Below are 11,483 nucleotides of genomic sequence, written 5' to 3'. Positions count from 1 at the left end.
GGTCATTGCTATAGACTGAATTTGTGGTCACTCCCTTTTTCCTTCTACCACATGAGTATGCAATGTGAAGACTGAGGTCTATGAACCAGAAAGCAGTCTCTCACCAGACAACGACTCTGCTGGCAACTTGACCTTGGATTTCCTAGCCTCTAGAACTATGAGAAAGAAATTTCTGTTATTTATAAGCCCCTCCAGTCTATGGCATTCTCTCATAGCAGCATGAATGGACTAAGTCATTGTTTGTGTATGAAATAAAATTAAGTATCATTTGAGGGAACTATTGTTGATTCTCCTAATTTACCCATCAAATCTTGAGTTTGTTGAACTCATCTATCCATTTATTAATTTAACATTTTCTAGGAGGCAATAATGTGCCAAATAATGTGCTAGACACTAGGATATGATGACACAGGTCTATTGCCCTTCAGTTTTGCAGGAAGAGGCAGGCAAGTAAATAATGGCGGTCAAGTAATACTGGGTGCTCTGATACAAGTATGATTAGAGAGTGTGGGAGATTAGAGAGTAGTAAGTTCTTTGTAGTAACTGTTTTTGCAGTGAGATCCAGGAAAATACCACAGGGATGGGTGCATTTGCACAACAGACAAAATTTCTCAAATTCATTTGCAAAATGGCTATAGATAGTATAGGAAGCGAATCACACACTTTCATATCCCTCTGTATTGCACATAATAAAAATGGATCCCTTTCAAAGCAGGTCAAGGTATTTGGTTATATCAATAAAGAAGTTGCCTTCCCACCCCCTCCTTTCTGCTACGGTACAAGGAATAAAAAAATTATGGGCCCCACAAGATGATTGTTTTAAGGTATGCAGGCCACAGTATATTGAATTTATATCATTGTTTCCAGCATGGCAAGGACACCCTTCAGCCTTCTGAGTGCCAATAAAGAATCAAGTAATCCGAAAGTATTCTAATTCTGACAGTTTGGAGTTTGTGTTTTCTAACTTTTTCATTAGCATCTTTGAACAGAACCATTTAAACGTACCTCTTTGGGGCTGGCAGGGAGAAGGGGCCAGGATGGAAAAAGTCATCATCTAAGGAATTGAAGTGGAAGATCCAACATTTACGATATTTTGATGATTTGCTAGATGCTTTCTTTCATCTTATTCTCATACTAACTCCTTTTCTCCAGTAACCAAATTAATGCTATGAGAAGGTATGTATCGTAGCCAATGTCAAACAACAGCTAACAAATACAGGTATCCGGGATTGATCTCCTCCGGACTAGGTCATTACCACTATGTGAAAACACTAAAAACAAAACAAAACACCCCAAACTAAGCCCCCCAAAACCTCACCCTTCTAAAGGGTTTTAATAAGATCACTAAGACTTAGAGGCCACTTAATGGGTCCCATTTAGTTGGTAAGGTAGTCCTAGTGTTTCACAAATCTTCTGCCAAGCTCAATTCCTTCCAAAGGAACGAGCCGAAAGCCTTTGACCGCAAAGCGGGTCCGCGATCACTCAGTGCGTGCTCAAGGGACGCAAGCATGCCGCTTCCTTGCAGGTGCGCGCGCACCTGTCGCTAGCCGCGTGAGCGCCGCGAGGGAGGGAGGTACGTGTCCGTGCGCGTGCGCCAGGCAACATTCCCCGTACGTGCGCCGTACGTGGGCGCGGTGTCCCTGCGCTCGGAGTTTCGGGCCGGCATTCGGCCCCGTGCCGAGTGGGAGTCTGGGAGGGGCGTGTTCCTGGGCGGTCGCAGCTCCCCCTGGTGGCGGCCCTGCAGCGCTGGAGGCGCGCAGTCAGGCGTTCTCCGCGGGCAGCCGGCGGCGGGGCCTTGCCTTATAGCGCGGGGTCCTCGGCGGCCTGGGTGTCTACTGCCCCAGCTGCTGTCGTAGGCGAGGACGGCTGCTAGTGCGGCTGCTGTTGGTTCGCGGCGGCGGCGGCGGCGGCGGAGGAGGAGGAAGAGGGCGAGGCGACAGGGAAAGAAGGAGGCAGGCGCGGCGGCGGCGGCTTCGCCCGGGGCCGGCGGCGGCGGCGAGGGGGGGGGAAGATGGCGGACGTGCTCAGCGTCCTGCGACAGTACAACATCCAGAAGAAGGAGATTGTGGTGAAGGGAGACGAAGTGATCTTCGGCGAGTTCTCCTGGCCCAAGAATGTGAAGACCAACTATGTAGTTTGGGGGTAAGTCCGGCATGGCTGTGGCCTGGGGATGGCCGGGCAGAGTTGGGCGCCCCCAGGCGACCTCTTTCCTAACCCCTCCCCCCGATTCCCGTTGGGGATGGAGAAAAAAACGGGTCTCTAGGTAAAAGTTTTTCTCTAGAAAAGAAGTTACACTTTTAGGTGAGGAGGGCATAGGCGGAGGTGCGTCTGGAGTGGTCCATTTTCTTTAAGTCTTTTAGGACGCCAAAGGGAAAGGTACCAAGGGAGTTCCTGACTTTTCTAATTCATTTTTGCCGGTATGTGTCGAGTGTTAGCAGTGGGTGTAGGTGCAGAAGAGGGCACACCGTCCGGTCCTGGAGACGTCTTTTTGTGTTCTTTAGTTTTTTCTTTCTCTTCGAGGCTACCATGTGTTGTTAACTATCCCTGCTGCCCCTTGCAGCTCCTGGTCTGTTTCTTTTCCTTTCGTAATTCCCTCAAGAAGAGAGAAGGGAACCAACTATGTGAAGTTAGAACGGGAAAAAGATTTGGTCACTTTGGAACAGAGTCCTCAAAACCCGTGTCAGAGGGGAAGGCATCCTCAGGGAGAAAGTTACTGGTGAAATGGGGTGAGCTTTATAGATCTAAGTAAGATACTGATGGTGTTGTGTGGTTTTAGGAAATGTGTTTTAAAGAGAAATGTTTTGGAACGTTGATCCATGCGGGGTTTTCTGAATTTAAGTCATTAAGGAAAATATCTAGAAATAGGTCCTATAATCGTTTGGGGCCTTTTTAGTGATGTTTCTGTCACTGGTATTTCATTTGGATAATTAGAACTTTGGGCCAGAACTTCCATACTCATTTTGCTTGATTGAATGGGAGCACTAGGCTTTATGATGGAAAGCCAAGGAAAATTTAGTTTGTTGGTTTCTAGTTTTTTGGCCTAGAGGGCTTATGATTCGATTAGCTTTATGAAATGTTGATGCAGTGACATCATTCTGAGTTTCCTGCATTTTGTCCTTTCAAAAGAATTTGCACAGACACAATTATATTTGATTGGAATTTTAACTGATTTGTTTTTTTCTTTAAAAAATGGTTAAAGAGTAGTCACAGTGTAGGGTGGTTCAGTCTGAGAAATAGAAAGATTTCTTAGCATCTTGGTCCCTGACTCAAAGGAGGTTAACTTAATCAGAGTAGATGAGATAAAACAGATAGATTACTTGGTAAGAATTGCATTCTGGCCCGTAAGAGAGTAATCACTTCTAGCTTGGGGTATTAGAAAAGGTTTCGTAGAAGTGTGTTTGGGATGTAGATGTGCTACAAATTTTTCTTGAACAACTGAGTAAACTTTAAAGAATGGGTAAAGAACTTGAGGGTGACATGATGGGTTAGGTCTTAAAGGACATGCTTAAGGGCATGAGAGCTGGAAGGGAAATGTTTTGATAGTTCAGTGAAGCTAGTAGTGAAAAGGGACTGCTTAGGATAGATTTCAAACTTTAACAACAGTGAATTACACTAATAAATACATTTTCATTTCATTTATTCGTCTCTGCACGTGTACATATGTCCAACTTCATAACTGTAAACAATAGTTATCCTTATTGCATGCTGTACATTGTGTTACTTTGCTTTTTTATTATGTTTAAATAACCTGGTTACTTGTATATCACATTTCAGAGTACAAAAATTGGTAGTGATATATGATTTGAAATATGTCAATTTAGAGGAAAAGTGGAAATGCAGGCTAGAGAAATGTAGGTTGGGGCTGATTACTTTGGGCTGTATTCAGATGAATTTAAATAATACATTGACATTTTTAGGTGAGGATAATGTAGTAGGAAGGGTGAGATTGGACACTAATATTGTTGAGCAAATAGTATTACTTGCTTTCATTAAAGAGCCTGCACCTCTAAACTGCATTGTTTTATCACAGGTAGAATTCAGTATGGTTTTACATCATTGGTTTAATTTGAGGGATGTCATAAGAATTATACCTCTGAAATTCATTGTTGTGTTTACTGTAAGAACGTTGCTAAGGATGGTGTTTAGCAGTATCTTACTTAGGAGACATAGGATAAATTTCTTCTAAGTTTAGCACTGGCAGTAGTTGTGCTTCTCCTAGTCAGTTTGTTTTCTCTTGTGGATCCTCTCCAATCTATAACTGATTAAATTTCTCTCTCTATTGACAAAGACCAGAACCAAATTTGGGCCAAATTCTAAAAAGTGTATAGTGCCTTAGAGTATGAATATGGTATGCTTTCCTTCTTGCTTTTTGTCATTGTCTACCTTTGTGTTCTTTGCTTTAATGACAGTTCCACTTAGTAAATTTCATACTTTATGGGTATTTTTGTTAGTCATATTAAATCCATTGCTGGGTAGCAAAGTAAGTATAGATAAGTTCGTACATATAATTAAGTCCAAGGAGTTGAATTAAAATTGAGTAAAAATCTTGTCTTAATTATTTCAGGACTGGAAAAGAAGGCCAACCCAGAGAGTACTACACATTGGATTCTATCTTGTTTCTACTTAATAATGTGCACCTTTCTCATCCTGTTTATGTCCGACGGGCAGCTGTAAGTACAATTCATTTTAAAACTTTTTTGGTTTTTTTTTTTTTTTGGATGGTAGGTATCATTTTGTCATCGTGCACTGAAATAAAGTTCTCAGACACTAGTCTTCTGCAAGGGAGAACAGCCCTGCAGGGCCAACACTCAGATTGGTGTCTGAGAACTTTATTTCAGCACGCGACAACATTTGGCGCCAAACAGGGACCTCTTGAGGACTCAGTAGAGTCCTCGTCCACAGTGCGGACAACATCATTTGGCATGGATCACTTCCCTCATGGGTTTCAAATCAAAAGAATAAAAGGTTTGTCTGTATGAAGTTCTACTGGAGGGTCAAAATTAGATCACTGTGATTTATGCAGATTTTTAAATCTATGACTTTCATGTAAAACATGGGCACTGTTTATAAGAACAGAAGTTTTGAAGGCATCTGTAGGAATGTTTTAAGAAATTCATAAGCCTGTGGAAGGACCCTGATATTCAGAACTCTAGTTTAACTAATCTCAAGACTTTTTGGGGGGGCATCAAAAAGAATCAAGATTAACAGACAACTTTAAAATTAAATTTTTAATCAATTTAACAAACGTTTTTAATACTTTATTGACAAACTCATTTGTTTTCAGTTTTGCCTGCCTTCAGCGTGTCAGTATTTGAACACTGCACTTCTGAATAGGAAATAAATATTCAGCATCTAATACATATAAAAGAAGTAATATATAGGGTGAAACTACTTGAGATTTGAGAAATAGTGGGATAAAAATAACGGCATTTCTATAAACTATGTTACCTCGTCTTAAATCTTTAAAAACTGAGTTAGGCAGGGGCGCCTGGGTGGCTCAGTTGGTTAAGCGACTGCCTTCGGCTCAGGTCATGATCCTGCAGTCCCGGGATCGAGTCCTGCATCGGGCTCCCTGCTCAGCAGGGAGTCTGCTTCTCCCTCTGACCCTCCCCCCTCTCATGCTCTCTATCTCATTCTCTCTCAAATAAATAAATAAAATCTTTAAAATATATATATAAAAATAAAAACTGAGTTAGGCAGTAATTAGAATCTTTTGTTGGCTACATTATTCATTTTGTGGTAATAAAGATGATCCAGCTACTTGGTTTACATTTAGAAATTATATTATTGGGAAATGGTTGTAGCATGTACTGATGGCTGTAATTGTTACCTTTCTTCACATAAGATTTAAATCTTTTGTTTTTCTTAAATACTTCACAGATTGAAAGGGCAGAATTCTATAATTCTAGGGTTCTACAAATTTTGTTTTTTCCTCTTTTGTGTTATTTGCTCTTTCTTGTGAGCAGACCATTTCTGAAATAAGTTTTCCTGAGCTATAGCTACTATTTTAGTGTGAGTAGACTTGTATCTTTCTCAGTTGGCTGTATTAGGTCCATAATTCATTAGTAACCAAATGATGAAAAGTGTTATCAGACTTAGAAACAGTAATTTAAAGAAAATTAATTCGGGCACCTGCATGGCTCAGTCATTAAGCATCTGCCTTCAGCTCAGGTCATGATCCTGGGGTCCTGGGATCGAGCCCCACATCAGGCTTCCTGCTCCGCGGGAAGCCTGCTTCTCCCTCTCCCACTCCCCCTGCTTGTGTTCCCTCTCTCGCTGTGTCTCTCTCTGTCAAATTAAAAAAAAAAAAACAAAAACAACTTTAAAAATTAAAAAAAAAAATTAATTCAAATCTTTTAATTATTTATGATATACTCCGTGTAGGCTAGTTTTTAAAAACAAGCACACAAAAACGTGTAGGCTCTTAAATGTTTATACTCCCAGCAGAAATTAAAATTTAGCCTGCCCTTTAAAAAAAAGTTAATTTTAAGTGATTAAGTATAGTTTATTTCTATCATCAAGGACTGTGTGCAGAATGGTGCAGTAGTCAGTATGAGATAATTAGCCAAAGGATTCTTTTTACTTCATTTTTGCTTGTATAAAGTGGCAAAGGGATTTTAATATATAATCTTGCAGCCACCAGTCATTCTTGTACTCATGTGTTGTTGATATTATAAAAATGATAGGAAAATTGTGGTAATTACAGGATTCATTGAATTCATGGCCCGAAGATGACTTGGTGACTAAAGTATACAGTTTTGTTTTGCATACCTCCTTACAAACTGCTAATGTAGGAGATTAAAGGAAAATATCCATTTTACCAAAATAGATGCATTTTCCAGGTTTAATTTTTTAATCTTTTCCCCTTCCTTATAGAATTTGTATACACTCAGGGGTAAGAAAGAAATGTGTAATGTGGAAAGTAACCATCATTAATGGTTTCCTATATAATCTCCTAAGTATTTTCCCATGCTTAAATAACACATACCTATTGTTAATTATGAAAACTTAGGCTAATGGCTAAGTTGGTGTATTTTGGAGTTCAAGTAGAATATTTTGAGGAAGTCTGTTTTGTGTTTGAGGCAAAAAGGCACTTGGGAATATGTAAAATGAGCAGGCAATAGGACTAAAAAGATAATTGCCTAAAGCATGCGAAGTATCATGAGTAAAATAAAATACTTAAGGTAAGCCAAGGGAACAAAAAAGATTGGAATTGATATTTTGAAGAGGGATGGGTCATTGTTTCATTTCTGATGGTTATTTTTTATATATCTTATTTGAATTTCAAGAATGAAGTTATTAAAGTTAATATTCTTAAAATTTTTCAAGACTTTTATTGGGTTTTTTAGCCTAGTTCCGTAAAGATAAGATCCTAAGTAAATGTTACCGAGATACGTTGGAATGAAATTCATACATTACATAATGTTTGTCTTTATTATGTTTTGTATAATTGTTGTTGTTTTGATAACTAATTTAAAATTTTGACTTCAGACTGAAAATATTCCTGTGGTTAGAAGACCTGACCGAAAAGATCTACTTGGGTATCTCAATGGTGAAGCATGTGAGTAATTTTTTAACTTGTTCTCACTCTTAAATAGCCATTGTTTCTTTCCTTCCCCTGTGAAATAAGCAATGGAAAGAGAATTTGTATTTTCACTAAAAAATTAACCTACCAGCAACATATGTGTGCATATACTCTCCATTCTTTTCTGTTACGGTGAATGCACTATTTTCGCTCCTAAGGCCAGTCACCACTTCCCTGTCTATAGATTCCATTTCCTTTCACACTCTGAAAGACTTTGCCTTTGTGAATTGTTGCTTCTCTCTTACATCATCATCTTTCTCCTTTTCTCTGCATTCCCTTTAAAATGCATACTGTGGGTGCCTGGGTGGCTCAGTCGGTTGAGTGACTGCCTTCGGCTAGGTCATGATCCCGGAGTCCCAGGATCGAGTCCCGCATCGGGCTCCCTGCTCGGCGGGGAGTCTGCTTCTCCCTCTGACCCTCCCCCTCTCATGTGCTCTCTCTCTCTCATTCTCTCTGTCAAATAATAAATAAAATCTTTAAAAAAATAAAAATAAAATGCATACTGTAAGATCTCTCATTTAAAAACAGTTTTTTGACCCCACATTCCTAGTATCTACTGTTGAATTTGTCTTTTCCTTTTTATTGCAAAATTCTTTGTTAACAGTTGTGTGATATCACTGCCTACCTCTTGAATCCCCCACTCTAATCTGACTTTCCTACTCACAGTCTCACTAAAATTACTGTTGTAAGGTCAACACTGACTTAGGGGTTATCAATTCCTTTAGTGTCTTATCCATATCAACACTGTTGATTACTCCCTTTTGGAAAGCCTTTCTTCACTTGGCATTTGGGGCACCAGACTCTTGATTCTCTTTCTGTTCGTTGTCCATCTCTCATTTTATTTTGCTTACTTATCTTCAGCACTGACCTATTCCTCAGCTCAAGTTATAAATCCACTGTCCACCTCTTTCCTTGGATATTTAATACGTATGTGAAATACAACATATCTGAAATAGAATGCTGATTCCCTCCTTCCCTTCACCCCTTAAACAAAACTAAAATAGCAGCTCTGGTCTCCCAGTGTTTCCATCACAGTAAATGCTTTCCCATTCATGGAGTTGTTAGGCCAGAAACCCTGGAAAAAATCTTTGATTACTTTGATGAATTTCATGAACAAGTCCTTTTCTTTAACTTTAAAAGTATGACAGTTTCTTAACCATTCTACTCCCACCATGTTTCATTCTTCCCCTTTAGACTTGCATAGCTTTCTTAAGGTCCCCACTCTATAATTTCCCGTATAGTCTTTGCCTACCCATTAGAGTGACCTGTTTTTGAAAACACATATAAACTTGATTGTGTCACTTATTTGCTCAAGCCCATCCTGTGGCTTCCCGTCATACTTAGAATAAAGCCCACAGTCTTTATCCTATCCTGACCTACGTGATCTTGCTTCTGCCTAAATCTCTGTGGCCTCATCATCTTCCAACCTTCTTTGCTCGCAGCAGTCCAGTCTTGTTGGTTCTTTTAATAAACTATCCTAACTTTTCAAGCCTTTGTACTTGCTGTTTTCTCTGTGTTCAGTTGTTTCTCTACATTGTCACATGTCTTACTTCTTACCACCTCATTCACATCTGTGCTTAAATCTTCTGTCAGAAAGAACTTACCATTCTAAAATACAGAATTGCAGTGTTTTCCCACATATGTCCATGTATGTACAGCATCTTCCTGATTTATTTTTCATCAAATCCCTTACATTGACTTGAAATTACATATTTGTTTACTTAATATATTGTCTGCCCCACTAGAGGATAAACTGTAAGAGGGCAGACAGTTGTTAAATACCCAGCATTTTAGAACAGTGGTTAATAGTGGGTGCTTACCTGTATAAATGAGTAATCATTAACTTGGTGTCTTAAAGAATATGAATTAAAGAGGTATAATAAATTGATATATAAATTGATGAGTATGAATAAATTGATATAATCTTAGAATAATATGAATAATCAATATAAGACTGATTGGTCCTAACCTTCCTTGGGGTGGAGTTTACTACCTTTAAGTCATTAATAGCTGTCTTATCACATATTGTGCTCCATGGCTATAACAGTAAGATTGATTTGCACAGAGTCTCTTGCATAATGGAAAGACCATCATCAAGAGTCTTGTCTTTCTGTACTGTCCTCACTGAACATTCAGCAAGTACTTATGAGTGGTTATTCTTTTTTTTTTTTTTTTTTTTGATTTATTTATATATTTATTTGAGAGAGGGAAAGCGGGCACCTGTGCACGAGCAGTAGGGAGGGGCAGAGGGAAAGGGAAGGAGAATCTCAAGCAGACTCCTCCCTGATTGCCGAGCCCAAACTGGGACTCCATCTCACGACGCTGCAATCATGACCTGAGCTGAAATTAAGATTCGGACGCTCAACCGACTGAGCCACCCAGGTGCCCCTTGAATGGTTATTCTTAAAGGCATTGTACTCGGTGCTATACAAAATGCAAAATTCGTGTCCTGAACATGTTTACCATCGTGAAAGATAGACTGATAAAATAAGGGTTAAAATCTGGGGAGAGGATTGAGGCGGGATTCTAATTCTGCTGTGAGGAGAATGGAGTTGAGGAGGATAGGCAAAGCCTTTTTTTTTTTTTTTTTTTTAAAAACCATATGGTGCACTCATTAGATTTTTTTTGCTTCACAAGATCTGGTATAGAGTCTAGGATTCTCTATTTTTTAAAACTGTCTCAGGCAAGCTTGATAAATAGGCTGGTTAGTGGGAGAGAGTACTTTAGGGCAAATAAATGGTTTTTCTTTTCAGAAACAAGAAGAAAGTTCCCCATTATTCATCCATATCATTACCTGTAGTTTCTATAGGACAAAAAAATTGAGTCATCAAGTATATTCCTTTGCCAATTTTATTTTTTTTATTTTTTAAAGATTTATTTTTATTTATTTATTTGACCAAGAGATAGAGCCAGAGAGCACAAGTGGGGGGAGATGGGATGGCAGAGGAAGAAGGAGAAGCAGGCTCCCTGCAGGGAGCCTGATGCGGGGCTCTATCCCAGGACTCTGGGATCATGACCCAAGTCGAAGGCAGACGCTTAACCAACTGAGCCACCCAGGCGCCCCTCCTTTGCTATTTTTAAAACAAATTGTTGAATTAATGGTTTAATGAACAAGTTGAGGAAATCTTAAGACATTCCTTGTTCTTAGACAAGAAGACGTAACAGCTTAAAGATGTCAGTTCATAACATAGATTATATATTTAACATAATCCCAATAAAAATCTCTACAGTTTTTCTTGAGGGAAGGGTGGAATAGACATGATGATTCTAAAATCCATTTGGTAAAAGTAAATGTCATAAAAGTTTGGAGAAGAGCAATGCGAAAATACTATTCTAGAGTTCAGAACTTATTATAAAGCCCTAGTAATTTAAAAAATGTGAATAAACTGATAGAACAATTTTTTATCTGTTAAATGTTAAATTATGTGAATTTGACACAACTAAAAAGATAGGTCAAATCAGTGGGGGAAAGATAGGATTATTCAAGTAATAGGTTGGTAAAAATTAAAAAGTTCTATATTATTAAAAAAAAAACCTGACAAGTTGGGAAAAAATACTTCAACTCATCACAGTGAAAGGACCAGTCTTACTGATAATATGAAGTGGTCCTAGAAATACATGCATAAAAGACCAACAACCCAATAGATTATAGTCATAAAATTCAAAGAAAAGGTGATGAGATCGTATGAAAAATGTTTATTTCACTCATAATTATAAATCGAAACTATATAGAGATAGCATTTTTTTTTTTACTTCATTGATAAAAATTTATCAGTTTAATAATACACTTTTGAGTCTCTGAGGAAACCGATACCCTAATATATTTTTAGTTGTAGTGTCAATTGATACAACTCCCACTGAAGACATTTGGCAGTATCTATTATTACAAAATCAACCC

The 11,483-nt window shown here is 38.7% G+C and overlaps 1 protein-coding gene across 4 annotated transcripts in view; it reads left to right on the top strand.

Annotated features, from left to right (window-relative positions):
- Nucleotides 1–1,881: 1,881 nt before the first annotated feature.
- Nucleotides 1,882–11,483, top strand: part of CDC73 (cell division cycle 73) — a 239,475-nt gene continuing 229,873 nt past the window's right edge. For 2 of the 4 annotated variants that reach the window (XR_014146573.1, XM_081825154.1), the window contains exons 1-3: nt 1,882–2,142; nt 4,565–4,670; nt 7,492–7,561. Coding sequence is in view for 3 of the 4 variants with exons in the window: in XM_081825154.1 (XP_081681280.1) it covers nt 2,012–2,142; nt 4,565–4,670; nt 7,492–7,561 (307 nt within the window). In the remaining variant the exon portion in view is untranslated. The remainder of the gene's footprint in view (nt 2,143–4,564; nt 4,671–7,491; nt 7,562–11,483) is intronic. The other 2 variants (XM_081825155.1, XM_081825153.1) reach the window with 2 other exon arrangements.

Source organism: Leptonychotes weddellii, chromosome 6 (genome assembly GCF_054177405.1).
Source record: "Leptonychotes weddellii isolate Sample4059 chromosome 6, ASM5417740v2, whole genome shotgun sequence".
NCBI lineage: Eukaryota > Metazoa > Chordata > Mammalia > Carnivora > Phocidae > Leptonychotes > Leptonychotes weddellii.
The sequence above is the reverse complement of the archived record's forward strand: the minus strand, read 5'-3'. Positions and strand labels throughout refer to the sequence as shown.